This window comes from Rhinolophus sinicus, chromosome 12, assembly GCF_057876585.1.
Source record: "Rhinolophus sinicus isolate RSI-liver-muscle chromosome 12, RSI-T2T, whole genome shotgun sequence".
Taxonomy (NCBI): Eukaryota; Metazoa; Chordata; class Mammalia; order Chiroptera; family Rhinolophidae; genus Rhinolophus; species Rhinolophus sinicus.
In genome coordinates, this window is record NC_142512.1 from 6,750,887 (window position 1) to 6,772,742 (window position 21,856).

The following is a 21,856-nucleotide window of genomic DNA, read 5'->3' on the forward strand; positions in this document are numbered from 1 at the left end:
AAGGTGTTAAGTATACTGAAGAAAAACTCCAAAATATACAAAGCCTGTTTACAGAAGAAGCTCAAAAAATAGATAAACTAAGAAAGAGGTAAAAAGGCTTAGGAAACAAAATACAGCAAGAATCAGAACAGACATAACGAAAAGGGGATTTATTGGTACAAAGGGAAATTTTGAGATACAGTAAAAGCAAAAGAAAGAGATCAAGATGACTAAAATAATTAGAAGGTAACAGATATGGAGGACAAAGACTATCCAACAAAAAGATGACTGGGTTTCTGAAATGGAGAGCCCAACACAAGAAACAGAAATAAGAGGAACACTTAATAGTATAACATTTCCCTGAGTGCAGAACTCAACCTGTAAATGCAAACGCCTTCCTGTCATCAGAAAAATCTGAATACTAACACATACTGATGGTTAATATTTTAAAATCGAGGGAAAAAGGATTCTTCAAGCAGACATACTGTCACCTATCAAAAAGGGGGTGAACATCTGGCCTTATTTCTTATACAACAGTGAATACCAAAAAAAAAATTTAAGTCTACAGGATGTTTTGAGAAAAGTATGTGTCAAAAATATTATAATCTGCCGACCTCTCATTTCAAATATAAAGACAAGATGACATTCTTGAGCATGAAAGATCTTTTAATTAAATAGCACCCTTTGTGAGAAAATGCACTTTGAAAACCTTACCAAAAAGAAATGCCATAATAAAAAGATCATACAACCAGGATAATTTTAATTGTGTAAGTCACCAATATATAATCTTCAAATACACATACTTAAAATACAACATACTTAAAATCAATTAAAGTCAATAAAAATTGGAAGAGTACAAAGGGAAAGACCGCTTATCTTTCAAAGCAGGAAGTGAATCCATATTGTTCTACAATTAATAGATGTAGGTAAAAACAATATAAAACCTCTAATCTCTTTAACCTTTTTCGTAACCTTAGTGTGATCTTTTGCTTGATGATAACAGAGGAAAATAAACCTGAACTAAACCTGAAATACTGCTGATCTTCAGGTAATTTTTTAATCAGAAAAGAGATTCTCAAAAGATTAAGAATAAGTATTTATATACTGGGGTGCCAAAAATGTATACACATTTAAAAATGATATCTATGTATTACTTTTCGAAGTTGAATTGAATTACGTAGCAATGTGTAGTATGATGTTCGCTCAAAAGATGGCATTAATCAAATGAATGCTAGCATCATTCATTGTATTAGAATTTTAATACTTTTTTCCTTTCTTAGAATGTACATACATTTTCCTGGCACGCCCTGTATAAACATTAAAAGCTTACAGTCATTTTCGTGTGGGATTTATACCATTAACAAGATGTATAAAATGATCTCATTTTATTATTTATCTTTTTATATGAGTCTATACAGTGACACGTCTGGAATGATGCTCATCAAATAATAACACTAGCTTTCTGGATAATGTGATCTGAAGGCTTATTTCCCCCTTACTCTTTTCTATGACTTAAAATTCTTTTATACTCAACCTATCATTTTTATTACAATAGTAAGTCACTTTTATTCAAAAGCAGAATATGAAATTGCACTTGTATTATAATTATGTATGCAACAGATAAGGACAGATGCAAGCAAAAATAAAAACATGCTGGAGGGTAACATTCTGGATAAAAATTTTGTCTTTATTATTCTGTTCAGGTTACTAAAATGTCTGAGCAGGTTAAAAAAATTTTTTTTTAAGTAAATAAAACTCTCAGAGGTGACTCTAAGCACATAAATGAAATCTCTTAGTGATGGATCAGAACTTGGAAAATAAATAGGCTTTTTCTTGGGAAAGGCAGAATAGCACTAAAATGAAAACTTTACCTGAATGAGGTGATGGGTCCCCTTCCTCTCTCCGTGTCTCAGCACTGGTCACAACAGTGGTATTGGCACCACCGGGCACGACTCCCACAGGCTGGGACATGACAACGCCATGATCCTCAACCTTGTCATCAAAGCTGCCCATGAGAGCCTTCCTGATAATGTCTTCTAGACCGAGATTGCTGGCAGGATCAGCAAAAGAATGACCTCTAGAGCTAACTGAGCCTGAAAGAGACAACCGCATTTCGGCTTATTTCTGAGGAAGATCAGGAGACAGAAATGAACAGACTACATACACAGCACCTGGCAAGCTGCCTAAAACCCGAGAGGAGTATTTGAGATCTTGCTCCCTGGCATATGTTGTCAGTTTGGCTCAAACTCATAAAGGTTCAAAAGAAAAAAAACAAAAACAAAAAACCCTGAGAGCCCACACAGGCCCTCTAAATCTACCGATAACTCAAGGAAATTTGTTTTTCTTCGCTAAATGAATCAGTCACCCACCTGTGTTCAAGTTACTTAACAGTATTCTTCTCTTTTCTATTTCCTAGTTTCTATGCTGTTCTTTAATAGTTTTGATTATCTGTTTATTTATCTTATTATTGTATCCAAACTCACTTTTTATTGCTACTATCTCCCTAATTAAGTTATGGGCCTTTATTCATTTTTGCATACTGGAGCAGCCCCCTCGTATGCAGTGACTGCTACCATACCAATTTCCTATTGGCAGATAATGTATTTTAAATCTTACCTGAGGTAGTGACTGCTGGCAGATTAAAGATCTCAGTTCCTGGCTGAGCAGCTGCTGTATTTAAACAAACAGGTTAATTGAAATGTGATAATCATGTACATTGAAAGAGATAAAACTCTCAAAAAAAACCCCTACAAAATTAACCTTTTTATTTTCCATGATCTCAACCTTATTTTTCACCCATTAAGCGAAGATCTCAACCTTATTTTTTACCGATAAGTGAAGATAAAGTGAAAGAAATAATTTTTTTAAAAAAAGGAAATCAGGAAATAAAGAATCGGGTGAGACAGGAAAATCAGAACACGAGTAATATAACCCAGAGGAAGGAAAGAAACTTTGCACTGCTGGAGAAACACAAGTAGGAAAAAATTGCTCTCAGCACAGGACTCCAGGCTTTCTAGAGAAGAAACCTTGGATTTAAGGTGACCCTTTCAAATATCAGCAGGTTTGAGGCAGCCTGAGATTAGGGGAACAAAGCTCAATGAACAGTATGAAAATGACCATGTGCTTCCCTACCATGGTTAATTGGAAACTATTCTTATATTCCTAAGATGAGACAAAGATTCTGCCTATTGATTCTTTTTATTCCTGCTAACTGTACAAGCTGTAATTTGTACAGTTTGAATGACAACAGCTGGGACAACCTGGGAATTACCTATAGAGCACTGTGCCCTCAGAAATAGAAGGAATTTGAGAATACAAATGGTGTTTTTCCATCATGTCTTCTACTTGATGCTGAGAATTTGAAAGAGAAAGAATATAGGAAGCAAGTGGGTGGCTAAACAAATGATGTCCCAGAGAAGAACGTGGAGTTTTAGATGAGACCACAGAAGGATGAATTCTTACCTACGGATGAGACCTATCTGTGAAGATGGGGGTGAGCATGTGCCTAGAAACAACCGTTCTTGATCAAAGAAACTTTAAACTGGCAATAGGAGAAGGAGAAAAATCTTCAGGAAGAACTATAAAACAAAAACTACAGATGACAGTCTCCTTACTTTTGGGCCAGGTAACACTAAACCTGAAATAACACAAAGTAATAAATACAGCCTTGTAGTTATCACAAAAGTTTGTGGAATAGGACACATTCATTCATTTTATAAATACCTACCGAGCAATTATTTGGTTGGATCATAATAAAACAGATGGGCAAACTTAAGAGAACGTTAATTACTCAGAAGTGAAGGGAAAGGAAGATAGATATTAGAGCTATTGTGGAAGCAGACTTGACAGGAGGTAGCATCACCCATCAGCAGGTAAAGAATAAGGGAGAGGGAAGACGGCCAAGGAAGTGATTAGTGCAGCCACCATAGAGGGAAACTTGGGAGGTGGGAAAGGAGGAGGAGGGACCGATTTCTTGGTGTGGAGAGGTAGACTGTTAATTCAATTTTACACATTTAAGGAGCCAGTAAGATACTTAAGAAGAAACGAGGTCTGCAAAGATACGTAAGTACAGCTTAGTAGAAGCAGAGAAAAAAAACTAAGAGAAAGTAGCTAAAAGCCAAGAGAAGAGAGTATTTCTGAAGAGGGAAGTGGTTCACAAGTGTCAACGGCTACAAAGAGATCAAACAGTAAGTCTGAAAGCTTTAAGTTTTCTGAAGAATAAAGTCACTGATGTCCTCAGTGGAACAGTGAATTGAGAGACACTGAGTTGAAGTGAAGCTGTCTTGGTTGCTTATGGCTTTCAATTATACTTCCTGGTGAGGACTGAATGTGTCTTGGGGTTCCATGAAACCACTGGTTCCTTAATACAATTATTTAATTGTCCCTTTCCACAATCAAAACAAGTTCTTGCAATCAAAAAGAGCAATTTTGTTAGTACTTGCCGCAAGACATTAACAAGTTTTATCTTCTGTTAAAGTTAGGTACTTGTTTCAGTATATATTTCCAGAGAGTAGAGACCATCTGTCATTCTAAAAGCACCCAACATAGTAGCCTGCTCAAGAAATAATTGTTGAATTGGTGTTTGAGAGAGTACTGCCTAAGGACAATGGAAACAAACATAAGAAGGAAACTATAAAGTAGGCTTCTTCAAGTCATGTAGCATTTTCCTGTCAAGAATTCTTTTTCCCTACTAAAATGGCAAGACAAAGACTAGACAAGATGAGTGCAAAACATACAAAGGTGAAACAATTAACAACCGGCTGCTCTAACATCTGTATGTCCCATGCTCTGATAGATTCATCTCTGGGTTCTGAGCGAATCTGAAAATGAGAGCACTATATTTTTGTTGGTGACATTTGAAGAGCTGTAAATAACATGAAACCACTGAAGACTGGAGAGAAAAATGTAATGACAACGTTTTTTAGAAAAAGAAGAAGAAAGGTTATATAGATAAGCCTAATTCTGGTCAACATTCTAGAATATTTTTTAGATGATCTGTTGCCACTTAAGGTAATCTAGTAATGAGGAGCTAGGATAAGTTCACAAACAGTAAGTAACACTGGGTTCATCATTTTTTCTCTTTGACATTCAACCTTTATTAATCACAAAATGTCATAGATCCAAACACACATCCGCCTGGCAGTTTACAGTTCACTGCCCATGGTTTCCTTTCTTTTAACAGGGTCAGATTAGTAGATCATAGATCACAGAAAAAAAGGAGGTTGTGGTATACCCAGATTTCTTTAAGGCATCCAACAAAGTCTCTCTGTATCACTGGATATACTTGAGGAAAAGATGTATAGGACAAGGTGACAGTGTAAGTGAGTGGGCTAAATAACAGTATGAGGAAGATTCTGATTAACACATGCATATCAATTGAAAGGAAAGATTTGGATGCCACAGAGTTTTATCCTACTGGATATTTACCAAAGATCTGGGCAATGATGCTATGCGTACAGAATTGTTAGAAGTCAGTTAGTACATCATTAGAAGCAGAGTCCTCTGGAGTTGGAATGCCTGGATTTGAACCACAGTCCCATTACTTACTGGTTATGTAACTTGTACCAGTTATTAAATCTCTGAGTCTCAGTTTCCTCAACTACAAAATGGAGATAATTATAATGTGTAACATGTAGGGATGTTGTGAGGATTAAACTAGTTTATATAGACATTCTTAGAATAGTGCTGAGAGCATAGTAAGTGCTATATACAATATATAACTTTGCTACCATTATTATTGATGTTATTATCTCTTTAGATAGTGGGTTTATCAGATTTGCAGATGAATGCTGAATGATTCATTTGAGATCCAGAAGGCACTAATACGGGTGGAAAAAGTAGTTGGAATGGTGCGAGCACAGACTGCATCATCCTGTACTTGGAGCTTGTTAATTCCAAAAGCGCAGCAAGGGAAACGTATGGAGCAAGAGCAGCACATCAAGAGACCTTGATGTTTATACAGATACTAAGTGCACTGTAACTTAACAGTGTACAGGCTGCCTCCCAAAAACGTGATACAATCTTAGGCTCCCTTAATAATGATGAATCTCAGAACCTACTGAAAAGCTAAGCTAAATAAAATGTTTTTAGTGGGGAGCAACTGAGATGGTATGAACACTCAGAACCAAGCCGTGTGATGAACAACTGGGGATATTTATAGAGGTAAGAAGACTCAAAAGACATGACTTGTCTTCAAGTAGCTGAAGAGATGTCATGTAGAGATGGCCCAAATGGATACAACTAAGACCAGTGGGTAGAAAACTAGGGACAGCTAATCCAGCCCCACAAAAGAAGTTTCCTAGATTCAGCACTTGTTCAAAGAGGAAATGGACAGCTTCAGAAACTAGGAAGTTCTTGTTCCCTAAAAGAAAATCTTTCTGCACTGACAGACATTTGAGAAGGAAGCTTAGGATCAGATATAGTTAGGTAGATGCCAATAAGGACCTTTAAACTCAAGGATTACACAAGAGGCAACTCTGGAGATACCATTATCAATCACGTTTTATTTGGGTTTATGAAAGAAATCCCACTTACCCATATCAGAGTCACCTCCACCAGAGGAGTTCAACTTACGAAAAATTTCCTGCTTCTTTGATTTAACCATGGGTGACGTGTTTTCAAGCTTGGTGAAGAATGAAGGCAAGTAGCTTATACTCCCTGGTGAGCGGGAATCATTCCTATTAGGAACACAGTTATGCCTGTTACATCATGTACTCCTAACCTGGCGGGCTTTCCTATCCCGATAATAACAGAGTATTTGGGGAAACTACTACCTCCCAATCTTGTGTATGTGGTTACAGCACTAAGGAGCAGCATGTGACCAGAGCCAGGTAGTATATCATATTTGAGGATCCAGTCAAATACTTTAGCACTCAAAGATGAAATCATAAATGAGGACTGGCATGAAGATAATCTAGAACAAAGATTCTTAACAAAGAATGAATAGCAGCGAATGGATATTAACGGGAAAACTAAGAAACAGCTCATCATGATGCTGTATGCATAACAGCACAAACACTGATGTATTTATGGTTACTACATCAACTGGGAACTGTTTTACTAGCAGAATTAATCTGAAGTACAATAAAATTATAATGAATAGCATACTTGCCTATAAAATAGCAAGAGTTCATACTTAAGCAATCAACTATTAGACTTGAACAGAATAACTATAATGTAGACATTTTTACTATCATTTCAAAGCCTCCTACCAGAGGAACAGATTCATGTAAAGGGTTTCATATTTTTTTGGCAGCTTCCCATACAAACACATTAAAAAAAAAAATGTTTCCTATATATAACAGCTCAAGACCACCAAGGATCTAGCTAGAGCCAGAGATAACAGCAGAGAACAAAATCTGGTCATGTGGATTCATACATCACTCAAACATGAGAACAAGTTAGAACCTATTATTTGCCAAGAAAGACGAATAAGGTGATGATAAGAAAAAAAGACAATAAAAAAAAGACATGGTCCCTGTCCTCAAAATATTCACAAACTTGGGGGAAAAGACGTAAATGTGTAATTAAATTTAACATCAGTCCCTCTTCAAAAATGGATTTTCTTCCTCATTTCATTGAAAGGTACCAACATCTATTTGATTGCCTGTGGATATATACAGTAAGTAAAAAACTTACAACACTGTAAGAAATACACTAACAGTTTAGAGACAGATGTTGGTTTAAAGCTGGGTTCTTCTTACTTTATTTGACCATGGGCAAATCAAGGGGAGGGTGTTCCCCACCAAGAAAACAGCATGATTATGAACTGAAAGAATTCAGGGACAATAAGCAACTTGATACAGACAGAGAATGAAGTGTACGAGTGAAGTAGCAGGAAATGCTATGAGCAGTGTGAGCCTGGTCAGACATAAAGGAACTCAAATGCCGTGCTAATGACTCAGTGCTTGATTCTGTGAGTTTTGGACCAATCACGTTAATGGAAGTAGGCTGGAGAGGGACCAAATCAAAGCTGTCTAATCAAAGTGGGAATAAACATAGTAATTCATAAGGTTGGGTTAGGGTTAGAAACATGTAGGTAAGAAAAACCCGTTCACAGGGTGCTCATCATTACTGCCCTTCCATAAGCAGTCTGCAATGCCTGGTGCATGGTAAGCACTCAAATGGTGGTTGAACCACACAGAAACAGACACACACACACACTTTTTAAAAAAAGGATCAAGAGGGACTTAATTTCAAAGAACAATGAATAATTTTTCTTGTAACCTATTTAAATAATTTTTTCATTAAAATCCACTGGCATTAGCTCTCTAGGAAAACAGGCTAAATTATCCTTCGAGAGTCCTATTTTGACATGTAACCCAAGAGAAAAAAGGCACTGACTTTGAGGAAAACCGAAAGGCAGTGGGCACACACACACACATACTCATAAGGGGGAGCTGTCAGCTGGAAGTACACCTTGCTCCTCACCTCTGTTCTGCAGGCTCCGCTCCTCTCTGAGATAGGAGTAGCATGCTGTCCTGTTTCTCATGCACAACTGGAACTTGGGGTGGGGAGATGGGCTCGTACGGCTCTGAAGAGACATGACTCCTCTCTGGCGATTTTCCAGGCCTAATATTGTAACATAAAATATTAGATTGTGCTCCTAGGGTTCACCTACAGCTTACCCTAAACAGAAACTGGTTAGCTCATTACTTTATTCAGGAAAGGGGCAAATTTTGCCACTTTCTAGTTATCAAAAAAGGGTCTGTTACTACTGGTTTATCCATGCACGCCTGGCGGATTTGGGAGGCCATGGGGCAGACAGCAGCCGATGCTCTTTGGGAGGTCACTCTGTGCTTCCATCAGACCCCACTGTCTTCTCCTGGGCTGGCTGCTGCAGTGAGCCCTTCTCTCATGGGTTTTACTGCAGATTTTGAGTCATGACTTACCAGGTCTTTCTTTTCTCATTAAGTTAAAAGCTAAAGAATTTGAGTACTAAACTAAAATCTAAGGAATTAGGTTCTAGGTATATACCATTTTAGGGCTGAGCAACTAGCCTCAATTTAGTGTTCTTCCTCTGGATACCATGTTGGTAGGGATAATGTGAGATAAAACACAGTTTAGACCAAAATAAATGTCTTTGGCTTAGTGATTATTCATATTAAGAGATACCTGTGACCTTTAACATCTGTTTTATTACTATTACAGTTAAGTGGAATTATATACACACACACATTGTCATTTCCTTTCCCAATCGACCCCACCCAATTCTTAGAAGTGGCTATTTTTGACCATTTTTATTTCAGTTCCTTGGTGTTTACCTTAAAACGAAATAATCTTATACCTTTCTTGGCTTATCAAACTTGAAACAGTAGTAACTCCTTTGCATGAAAGATGAAGAACTTGACTACCTTCTCTATGTTGTTGCCCATTTTATTTTAATCTTTAGTTTGTCTATTTTTACTTTACACAGCACATTCAGCCGTTTGTACGTGCTTTATAGCATTTACATCTTGTCTAGACTCCAAAAACACTCCTGTGTTTATAGATTGAAAAACCTATTAAAGGTGTTCTATAACACTGTGGATTGTGTGAACATTTTAAACTGTAAAACCAGGTAATCTGACTAAAACCAGTGAAAGAAATGTAACATTCCTTATTTAAATGCACAGGTTTAGTGATGTAGAAATTACAAGTGAAAAAGTCAAATGGATTTTCTTTTCATAAATGCCATCAATTGCTTAAAATCTGCTATACATAGTACTTTACATCAGGAATAAACCATGACTCTGCTGTACAGCTTTCAGTTTTCCTTTGATAATTGAATTTCTTTTCCTTTTTGGTGAAAAGAAAATAAAGGTGTTTTCATCTTATGCTTAAGACCATCCAGCTTCCTGAAATGATTATGTCTGAGGTTTGCTTCAAAATGGTCTAGATTGAGGGTGGGCAAATGGGGATAAAAATAAAACAAAATTGGCCTTATCTGATGATTACTGAAACTGGGCAATGGATACATACAGGCATATTACACTGTACTACTGTTTTGTATGTTTGAAAAATACCCCAATAAAGTTTTGTTTTTTGAAAAATGCAGATCATTATCTTCTGAAATAAATTCTTCTTCTTTATGTGCTTTGCTTGCTTGAGGGATTGGCAGGCAGGCTGGAGAAGCACCCCTGCTACAAACTGCTCTTTTTCATGCTCTGAAGTCTGGCTTCCACTGCTTTGCCTCAGCAATCCACTGTGTGACTTCCAGATATTTGCCAGATCTTTGACCTGCTGATATCCCAGGCTTGTTCTCAGCATTTTTGTGAATTTTATGAATGTACATGCTGCTTTACTATAATTTAACATGTGCCAATGTTTAGTCTACCATGTTGAACCAAAAACTCTGCCTCCATTTTTTAAAAAAACGTACATGCACAACTTTGTGGGGGAGATCTTTTGAAGATGTGGCTGCTGCCTGACCCGCGAGCTGGACCTAGGCCAGAAGGGGGAGATTGCTTCCTACAGACCCCCCCTTCTTACCGACTGTCTGATCATAATCAATAACTGTAGTGACATAAACCAATACCCTTCCCTTACTTCCTACTAAGTGCTGGTTCCTTGAACCGGCTGTTGTCCAGACCTGGTCAAGCATGTCATTCCCCTACCAGGTAACAGTCATGTGTATTAATACCTGTGACTATCCCCCCTCTTATCCTATATAATTCTTTGGCGCCTGCCAAGTGGTACAGGGATCCATTTCATCTTGCAGCTGCCTAAGAAATACCTCAAATGTAAGTATCCCTTATAAACTCTATTAATTACCAGACTGGAGTGGCCAGCCTCTTTCTTCAATCTTTCTCTGTTCTTCACTATGGAGCTGGATTTTCAGTCCCGGGACCTTGCCCTGGGTCTGCGTGTACTAACAAGTGGCAAGTCAACCATGAGAATGAAGAAATGGGCCTTGGGAAAGAAGCATCTGTGGAGAAAATCCTGGGTGGCCACCTACTTCTATGTGGGGAGGGGTGGACTGCATGTTGGAGGCATGTAGACCGCCACGTGAGTATGGGGACGTCCTGAAAATGCTGGCTGGTCTCATGAGTTTGTTTAAAGAACCAACTACGCATTGCACACTGTGGCAAGGAAGGAAAGCGCGTGGCCACAACGATAGACTGGCGCCTCTTATGGGCGGTTCGGCTGATAACCAACACCCAGCTAAAGGCAGAAGCCAGGGTTAGGAAATTGGAGGCAGATCAAGGGAAAATCAACCCATCTCAAGAGTACATCTGAAGCTGTGGGAAGGACTCGGAACTTGGACAGAGAAAAAGAAAAAGGGGGAATAAGGGCGACAGGGAAGAAAGGGCCTGTGAGGTTAACTTGAAAGCAAATGTGGCAGGATCTGGTTGTCGCAGGCATCTCTAAAGAATGTCAGCCTAATGCATTGCTAGTGGGATTATGGAAAGCTTTAAAACCAGAATAACAGTTCCACCCAAAACCCTCAGCTCTCCCAGTGGAAACCCCAACAGATTCAGGGGAGACCCCTGGGATTTCACCCTACACTGGTGCCCACCTTGTCCTCAACCCCCTGCCCCCTGTATAGAGTGAAGGCCAATATCGTCCTCAGGTGAGGTTACGGGGCAATAGGAGGCCTCACATGGAACTCAGTATCCACTGGCCCTCAGAAATGAACAGAGGGTAACTACTTTGGTTGACACTGGTGCTGAATGTACCCAACCACATAGTAGTCCTCAGAAATTCTCCGGCCCACCTCTGTGCTATAGACAGCTACGGAGGCCAGACTGTCATGGTCAGAAAAGTCCCCCTTGTTCTGCAAACTGGGCGCCCCCACTGCCAGGAACCTGAGGTCTTCACTTCTTCAATTCTGAAAACATACTGGGCACGGACATCTTGCAAGGCCAGACTTTACAAAACTCTATTGGGGATTTCACCTCAGAGTACAAGCAATCAAATCAGTACTGAGAGCAAGGCCAACACGGAGCCAGTTTACCACCACCGCAGAGAGTTCCTGGAAGACACAAGGAAATAGGGAAAGCTACCCAGGAGCTCCCCTGTGTGGGCATTGTGTGCTCTGCACGCGGTGCCTGTAACAGCCCAGTGTGGCCAGGAGAAAGGCCAGATGGCTCTTGAATAATGGACAGATGATCCAGAGCTAAATGGGGTAGTGTCCCCTATTCATGTGGCTGTGCCTAATACTGCCACTGTATTAGGTAAGCTGGCCACGGTCCTAGAAACACTGACTGTGCTGGGCCTGGCCAATGCCTTCTTTAGCATACTCATGGCTGCTGAGTCCCAAGATCAATTTGCCTTTACCTAGGAGGGGCAACAACAGACCTTCCAAATGCTTCCTCAAGGCTATCTACATAGCCCCACCACATGCCATGGAATGGTCGGGATGTGTCAAAGTTTTCTTTCCCAACCCCAGTGACATGGATCCATTACACTGATGACATAATGTTAACCTGTGAAGATTTGCCTCTGTTGCAGAAAACCTTACAGGCTTTGCTGGACCACCTACAACAGAGAGGTCAGGCAGTGAATCCACAGAAAATTCAAGGTCCAAGCACGGAAGTAAAGTTCTTGGGAGTTGTATGGTTGGGTAAGATCCACATATCAACATTTGTCTCTGAGGCCGTCACAAACAAAATACAAGCCTGCCCTATACCAAATATTGTGAAACAGGTACAGGCTTTTGTGAGGATTCTGGGGTATTGGTGAATATTTATACCCCATTTAGCAAAATGCCTTCACCCATATTGCCTACTTAAAAAGGGACATATATGGGACTGGGGAACAGAAAAACAAGCTGCCTTTGAGAAAGCAAAATTAATGGTCAAACAGATTAAAGCTCTTGGAATCTCACAGGCGGGGTTGCCATCTGAATTAGATGTTTCAGTTACCGTGGAAGGTATGGAATGGGCATTATGGCAGAAATAGCAAAGGGGAGTGTGCCCTTTGGGTTCTCGTCTCAACTAGGGGTCAGAGATCAGGTTTTCCCGATAGAATAGCAACTTCTGGCAATTGATACAGTGCTCCTGCAGGTGGAACCTCTTACTAAGAGGAGCTGGTTGTAGTGAGGACTTCCCTCCCCTCCTAACAGGTAAAACAACAGTATGTGCCACTGACCAGCCTATGCCACGGCTCACTCCTACACTACAAGGCGGGCCTATTACAGCAGAGGCGTGTCCAGTCAAACAGCCCTGTCTTTAGAGGAATATATAGATCCTACAAATGCTCCTGCTCCTATTCTCATGTTGGCCCCTGCAACCTGTGAAATAGGAATAGAGGAAATCTCAGCTAGACCCATGGCTCTAGTCAGGGTAATCAACCTATTTGGACAGCAGTTGCCATCCAACCATCCACTGATACTATCTGGATGGAAAAAGGAACCACAGTAGCCAATGGGCTCAGGTAAGAGCTGCCTGGTTAGTAATCACCCATGAACCTTGGCTGCTAATCCTATGTACTGACAGTTGGGCAATTTGAAAAGGATTGAATCTATGGCTCGGACAATGGGAAAAGGAGGGGTGGACGATTATGAACAAACCATTATGGGGACAAGAGATATTTGGGCTCATCTATAAGAGCCCGAGGCAGATCTCGCTGTTTTCCATGTCCCTGCCCATAAGGCATCCACACCTCTGGGTAACCAGGAAGCAGATGCCTTGGCAAAAATATACACTTTAGCAACTGACCCCTCAGTTGACATGCAGATTGGGTACACTGGACAAGTGGGCACCGTAGTGCCCCAAATGGATGGCACATATCTAAGAAGGCAGGGCTGCCTTTAAAATACAGTGATCTAAATGCAGCTGTGCCCTGTCCTGTATGTTCCAAACAACATCCTAGACAACAGCCACAAGAATCTGGGGCCATCCACCAATGGGTAAGGGACCAATCAGCAAATTGACAACACAGGCCCTCTCCCCTGAGTAAAGGCTCCAAATATACTCTGGTGTGTGTCAACACCGACTCCGGTTTAACTCAGGCCTTCCCATTTGAGCAAGCAATCAAGCTGCCAAGGAACTAGAAAAGTTAAGTACTATGCATGGGTACCCCCATCGACTAGGTAGTGACTGAGGTCACACTTCAAAGAACATGACGTATAAGAATGGGCAGAAGAACTCAATATTGAAAGGAGATTCCACATCCCATAAAAACCAGCCAGACAGGCAGGATGAAAATAAAAAATAAAAAACCGGTATCTTTAAACAACAGATAAACTTACTAACTGGAAAACCTACTTTGGCCGGTGGACAAAGGGAAGGACCTTTCCAGGCGTTAATACCTTTAAATGACCAACCCGTGGGGCCTATTGCCCTATATGCCAGGAACTCAGGCGGAGAAACCCAGTACAGTAAAGGTGTGGAAAACAAGGGACACAGCGACAGTCGTGATGCTTCCCATGGATCAGTGAGCTATGATACTGAGGACTCTGAGCCCTTTCGTCCCTGAGAAGAGGACCATTTACTAGAATCTGCAATGGGTCGTCCCACTGAGGTGGGTCAGTTACTTCATGGGTGGGGAGTAACTCATCAACTTCTGGTGGGATCCTGTTATTCTAATGCAATCAGGACCCGTGGAGACACACTACAGATGGACCGGGACAGGTACCATTAAGAGGAGAGGGTTGGTAATAGGTGAAAAAAAGGTAAGGATTAAGAAGTACAAGTTTGTTGCTACAAAGTAGTCAAGGGGATGTAGGGTATAGCATAAGGATTATAGTCAAAAATATTGTAATAACTACATATGGTGTCAGATGGGTACTAGACTTATCGGTGTCATAGATGGGGGGTTAGGGAGACGGTGAAAAAGGTGAAGGCATTAAGAAGTACAAATTGGTAGTTACAAAATAGTCATGGGGATGTAAAGTATAGGGAATACAGTCAATAATAAATATGGTAATAACTATGTATAGTGCCAGGTGGGTACTAGACTAGTCAGGGGGATCACTTCTTATATTCTACAAATGTCTAACCACGATGCTGTACACCTGAAATTAATATAAAATAATATTGAATGTCAACTGTAATTGAAAAATTAAAAAGGGGGGGAAGGTGAAGGGGAATAAAAGGTTCAAATTTCCAGGTATAAGACAACTAAGTCATGGGGATGAAACTAACACAATATTGTATGTTAGCTATATTTTAATAAAAATCTTAAAAAGAAAAAAAAGGGGGGAGAAAGTAGGGGTCCTGGTCCGGCATAGTCCCCCTCCTATTCAGCTCTTTACACCACAGAATACCACCTCCCCTGGCCAACATGTATGGTTTACACAGCCTGGCCAGGTTCCCATGGCTGGGGCCACATTAACATCCAAAGACCAGGGTACAAGTATAATTCTCATACAAGAAGAAGACCTCCCAATTCAAGTCCCTACTAAATATTTGTCTTTCTGACCTCAGACTTCTGCTACTTCTGTGGCATCAGCTAAAGGGTGGCACCTGTGCCATCATCCAAACTGAATGTTGTGTTTTTATACCAGATGAGTCTGCCAGTATCTCCTCTTTACTGGCACACACATAAAACACCAAGTGAATGCTTTAAGTGAGCCGCCCTCAAGTCTAGGTGGCCTGTTACCACACTGGTTTGGGTCTTGGGGGACATGGCAGAAAAAAACTGTTACTAATATTTGAAGTGTTTGTCTTTTTTCTTGTATGTACCTATATTGCTGCTGTGGACTAATGTCACCAATGCGTCCAACTGGTGTATAAGTGAGCTCCCTCCGTGCTAACGAAGCGCCTCACTGACCACTCAGGGTACACTGGAGAAGAGGAGGGCATGTGAGATGGTAAGAGCCGGTCAGGAGGGGTAGAGTGTGCAGGAGAGACTGTCCTAAGACATGACCGCTGCCTGACCTGTGAGCTGGGCCTGAGCCAGAGGGGGAGATTGCTTCCCACAAACCTGCCTTATAGACTATTTATAATTGATGTTTGTTCTGACATAAACCAATATCCCTCCCTTACGTCCTACTATGTGCTGGTTTCTGGAACAGGTTGTTGTCCTGACCTGGTCAAGCATGTAAAATAATTTCCCATAACTGGTAGTGTTCATGTATCAGTACCTGAGACTGTCACCCCCTTTAACCTATGTAATTCTTTGACACCTGCCAAGCAGTACAGGAATCCAGTTCATCTTGCAGATGCCCAAGATGTGCTCTGTATATAAGTTTCCCTGCTCTCCACAAATTTTTTCCCTGCTCTCCAGGCAAATTTTCAGTCCCAGGACCTTTCCCTGGGTCTGCGTGTACTAAAAATATTGGTTAAGAGATATGCTCTTTACCAAATGGCCCTTTACCAAAATGTTTCCCTTCATGGTGCCTCTGTTGGCCTTCTTTTCATTATTTAATATCAGCTTCCTAAACATCTACTGCTGAGAAACCAATGAGACAAACATTTTTATGATTCTGAAGGAGCAAAGTGTCCCTGTAGTTTGGTAGTAGTTTAAAGACACTTTGGTCGTCCTTCACATTCTTCATTACTGCCTTTGCAAACCCACAAACAGAATGTAGCAGCAATCAACTTTTGAATACACATTAAAAAGATACAGTATCAACTGCCCAGACTGTGGATGTTCCAAAAATAAATGAAGAAAAATCCTCATTTACACTTTCCAGGAAATTAAGGTAAATAAACTTCAGGTTCAGGTGTAAGAAATGAATGCCCTGTCTTGTAGATATATTCAAATTGTTTTACTGTTGGTAAATTTACATACAGTTTGAAATAAACACCATACCTTCCCCTGGATTTGTCCACAAGATTTTCTGGAGAGACCCTTGAACCTGGTCTCTGATGGTGGACAGACTGAGACTGGGATTCTGGGCTGTAACGATTCGATGTTTTAGTCCTCACAGGTGTAGACACCAAAGCAGATGGTGAATTTTGGAATGTTGAAGTGGGAGGCTGCTGGGGAGACTGTGAGGAAACTTGATTTCTAGCAAAATCTTGTGTAATAATTTGCTGTGAATGAGAAAAAAAGGAATTGGTTAAATCCACTGAGTACTTGCAAAAAATGTAGCATAAAAAAACCTAGACATCTTTATTGTGATTCTATGTGAAATGTGCCTTCCGCATGATTTAAAAAAGAAAAATTTAATAAGAATAATGAAAAACTTACACAGATGTGATCGGCAAGTGTGATCAGTCGGTGGGTCCGGGGCACTTGCCCCACCCCCTCAGCCTGTGAAGAAGGGGGCAGCTGCTGTTGTGGAGACGGTGATTCCTGCTGTGGTCGGAAGTGATGTAATGGTCCTTCGTATTGCCTGGTGGCTTCATCTAATAGAGGAAAGACAGATGGCTTACTCCAGAGATGCCCCGCCTTTCACTCATTATCAAAGATTAAACACAACTCAGAGGAACATATAAAAGGGATGCGGTACATATGTCTGAACAGAATTCATATCTTAATTTTGAAGAAAAAATATTTATTTACTGAATAAAGCAGTTAGAGGATTCGCACAAAATAAAATTTGAAATCATAAGTGGGTAAAACAATATCAACTATTTTCTATATCATTAAAATATAAACAAATGAGTACTCAAATAATAGCTTTAAAAGTTTTTCATTACTGAAAATTACTCTAAAACAAAACAAATAAAACAAGTCATTTCTTAACATTGGCTGTGCAGGTAATTAGAAGCAAATGATAAATGCAAATATGAAAACGTGTACTGGTGTCTAAAAAAGACATACTTTCTGCTTGATTTGCCTTAACAACCTCTGGTTGGTAGGCCTGTAGTTTCTCCTGGGGTGGTGCAGGTGAACTGGCAGGGCTTATCACCTCAATAGCATCGCTAGGTGTTTCATACCGGTGAGAAGATACTTTAAGAAAAGAAAATAATCTTATTTTAAAATTAATCCTATGAAAGTTTCCAAAATCCAAGATCTTCAAACCTATTTGCATATTTTCATTTTTTATTCTCAGAAATGTTCCAAGACAACCAGGTTAATGATAAAAAAAAATGAGCTCAATGAACTGGTACCAAAGGTCCATAAGTGCTTTCCCAGTATTCCTAATCTTGGGAGGATACAAAGTTTCTGGAATTTTGTGGGCTCTAAAACCTTTAGGTGAAGCAGAATAGAGAACAGATTTGTGACATTCTCCTGGGAACTGGAAAAGAAAATCACCAGGAAACAAACATTCATCAGAACAAATTTAACAAATGAGGAGAGTACATCTCAACAGTTCATTGTTTCCAATAATTTTAATTAATTCTGTGGGACAGTCAGCTCCTAGAAAAATCTTGAGGCTACAAAGCTGCTTCGTTACCATGATGGTTTTAAAGCTATAGATTAAGTAACATAGAATTATTTTCTCAAATCACTGTAGTACTGCTGACAAAAATCATTCCAAACAATTTTTTAGCACCGTGTTACACTGTAAAAACAGATGGAAATGATAGGGAATGTCTGAAGGGAAGCAAATTCGCTCCGTTGACAGAAAGGGAGGATGCCCACATCAGAGAAGGGCCCCTCTAAGATGCAGTTACTAAGGGAATTGATGGCCTATGCAGTCGGGGTCTTTTCACAGTCCTGCCATGGCCTCAGAGCTGAGAATGAGACAGAGGCAGATGGAACCTCCTACTCAGGAACCTTCTGACTTCAGTGTTCTTTGCACCAACAGGCTGCACCAAAGAACCTGAGAAAACTGTGCAAGGCCCAAAGGGTGTATAACCCTGGCTGGATAAGGCAATGTGATCAGTCAGTGTGGTCCTGGACACAGGTACAGAGGTGGGAATGAACTCTACTACCAGGCCACCACCTGTTCCACCAGGACTCAGATGCACAGCCCTTTCCTCCTACCTCTCTCCAGAACATGGAAGTTGCAGTTCCCTAGGCTCAGTATGCTCAGAAAAACTCATATCTGATAATTGGGATGGAAATTATTTTGGGGGAACTAAAATAAATCACTATATTCAAAATAATTTATACTACTTTGCAACCTTTGTATCCGCCGGTACTCAATGTGCAACATCCTAAGTCTGCTTACCACATCCAATACAGAGTCAATAGAAAGTCTGATGCTAAACTGTGTTCACACTGCTCTTGAAGACTTAAGGGTAAGGTGAAGGCTCTGTGCTTCAGCTTCAGGGGGAGGGAGGCTCTGAAGACAAAAACTGAAAACTACACTGAATAACTGCAATAAGCTTGTGGGTTTCATGCAAGTAACTTACCCAATGATAGAAAAATATATCCACACTCAAAAACATGAACATTCAGTAAAGAAGCCAGACTTCCTATTTTCAGACTTCCTGAAAGTCAAATTCCTAGAGCAAGATTTGGTTTGTAACGCAAATGGATAGTGTTACCCAGTGATTAGGGAACCGTGTGCTACGCATTCCATAAGCCACAGGCTGGGTCACCATGTATGCTGGTGACTTCCCTCCAAAAGGCCTATTCATATAACTATCGCTCTTCCTCAACTAGCAATTTTGCATGTGTACTGCCTATTTGGCAGATTTTCAAGTCCAGGCTAAAGGAAGTCTTCTGTGTACACAACAACCATGAAGCTGCCCCCATCTCTCCAAAAACCTCAGCAATGGGGGAGATATTTATCCACACAAATTATAGTTAGGCATGGAGGTAAAAAGAATTGCACGTTGCATGCTGGTACACCAGAAATCATTTTTTCGTTATTTCCAACTCAATTTCATTAATGGAAACATCAAAGAGATGGCTACAGATAGTTAAATTGCTTCACATATTAGCAGATACTTTATTTGAATACCTGCTTGTTCCTTTAGGAATTCTACACAGAATTTACGCAACAGTTAAAAATAAATTTAAAGTAACTTTTCTAGCATTTTCCTGTAGAGTTTTGAATTCTTATAGACCAACAGGGTAGACATCAAAGTAACTAACCAGTATTGATCAAAATCCAACTTGCAAGAAAGGTTCAATGTAAATACCAATTACCAACAATAAGGTGGTCTCACTTTTAAAAACTTTGTACCTTAAAAGAAGGATGTAAGAGGCTTTGGAGTATCGGCCTAAATATTGAACCATATCCCATAAAACACTGCTTGAGAAATCAGGCTTCCACAGCAGAGCTTGATGATACATCGATCACCTTCCACACGCCTGGAAATGTCAGTAAGTTCTGCCCTCTACCTATCTATTTACAACTTTATAAAGAGCATAGTTTTCTCATGGAGAATAACTTCTCAGGTGTCACGTGAGAAATTCTGATATTTAAATAATCATAAAAATAGAAGAGACATTTTTGTACTACTAACCCACAAAACCCTTCTATTACATTTACTATGAAGATTAGGATTTTCTTTATACCATATTGTTCTACTAAAGAATATACCGTATTGTTCTGCCTAAAGAATAAAGTAATTCTTTACTCAGATATCACAGTGCGAAACTCAGAGTGAGATACATACAGCTACTAGAAGAGTCTGAACTTTGAGAGCCACGTTCCCTTGCATCCTTGTCCGAGGCAATTTGCCGGGTGATGATCACGTCTATGAAGTTAGCTGCAGTAATGGTAGTCTTCCCTCGGGTCCTTAGCTCTTCCTCATATCTGGATTTTGGAGGAGGCCCTTTATCTTTCCCAGCCTCAGAATAAACTACTGAAGAATGAGGCTGGGGCTTGCCACTTGGAAAGGCTGAAGAAGTGTACAGACACTGAACAGATCTCTTCTCCACCTCCAGGGTTTTCTGCTCTAGCTGCTGCTGTTCACTAACTGCTGCTGACCTGCTTCTCAAATTTTCTTCTAACCTGGCAGCTTCATGCTTACTCTCTTTTGTTTTGGAAACATCCATCTGGGGAGCAGAAGCTGCAGCATCCACAAGAGCAGCCAGGGCATCTGCAGCCGTGTTGTAACGCGAGGCTGGCAGGCCTTGGCTTATTGAAGGGCCCCCAGCAGGCAGCGGCCTGTAAATAAAACAAACCACAACTCTGTGAAGGGGAGACTGTACTTTGGAGTGTGGTGAGGAGATGAAAGGACAAACGGCAACAAGAAAATGTTGAGTGGGCAGTAAATCATTACTAAAACTACTGCAATCACAAACTAAAAGGTGTGTATACAGGAGACTTGTATTTTTTTGTCAAAATGTATACAACAGACTTACATGATTCGTAGCTGAGCACTTGGATCCAAAGGTGTAATTACACTGGTTCCATTGGTTCCCTGGAAAACGCTGGGTCTTTGGGGCAACATTGTCTCCTGAGCTCTTACTGAAGGGGACGGGGAGCGAACATATCCATGACTGCCAGGTCGGCCAGGCTGTTCTGAGCCTGCAAAGGGACAAAAAAAAGAGAAAAAAAAGAAAAAAAGATAATCCATAAGGAAGAAGCTAGAGACAGCAACACTCAGGGATTGTTAATTTCCTAATCCTAAATAGAAAAAGGAAAATGAGACAAGAAACCTGATATCCTACTTTCTGGTTTTTATGGAAGTATGTTCTATAAGCATTTCTTAATAAAGATGCAAGAAAACCCACCACTAACTTGAAAGAAAAACACCAGTTATCATTTACTGTCATTGCCATTTTCGTGACAAGTTTCTGTCTTGATTCCAGACAAGAAACAAAAATAGTATCAATAATGAAGGACTAATGCAACTAAGATAAGTTCATCTCCCAGATTTTTCCTCAACCTCTGGTAAGCTTATCATTTGGTACAAGTTTCTAAGGCTCATAATGAAGACAATCTACTACTGCGATCCCAGGGTTGGAGGCCATCTCATTCACCCATCCTTCCTGCTCCAGTCCTCTCCTGCCCTCCACGGTAACTTTTCGCTCAGCAAGCTCTCTTTTGACATGAAATCATTCACACTGCCCTTCGGAAGAGCGCAGCTCTAACTACACTTCTTTAATATTTGAGATACTTTTTCTTCACTTAACCTTAGCTCTCTCATAAAGCCACAGCTTGGGTCCAACTGCTTTACTTGGAAGATCTCCAACTCCCTCTTTAGTCATTTTC

The 21,856-nt window shown here is 40.2% G+C and overlaps 1 protein-coding gene across 17 annotated transcripts in view; it reads right to left on the reverse strand.

Moving 5' to 3' along the window:
* Positions 1-21,856, reverse strand: part of NCOR1 (nuclear receptor corepressor 1) — a 169,122-nt gene that overhangs the window by 3,523 nt on the left and 143,743 nt on the right. For 14 of the 17 annotated variants that reach the window (XM_074320229.2, XM_019757395.3, XM_019757394.3 and 11 more), the window contains 9 exons: positions 21,004-21,169; positions 20,313-20,806; positions 17,617-17,745; positions 17,041-17,198; positions 16,660-16,883; positions 8,410-8,550; positions 6,514-6,656; positions 2,596-2,649; positions 1,851-2,072 (listed from right to left, as the gene is read on the reverse strand). In XM_074320229.2, the coding sequence (XP_074176330.2) occupies positions 1,851-2,072; positions 2,596-2,649; positions 6,514-6,656; positions 8,410-8,550; positions 16,660-16,883; positions 17,041-17,198; positions 17,617-17,745; positions 20,313-20,806; positions 21,004-21,169 (1,731 nt within the window). The remainder of the gene's footprint in view (positions 1-1,850; positions 2,073-2,595; positions 2,650-6,513; positions 6,657-8,409; positions 8,551-16,659; positions 16,884-17,040; positions 17,199-17,616; positions 17,746-20,312; positions 20,807-21,003; positions 21,170-21,856) is intronic. The other 3 variants (XM_019757397.3, XM_019757396.3, XM_019757391.3) reach the window with 2 other exon arrangements.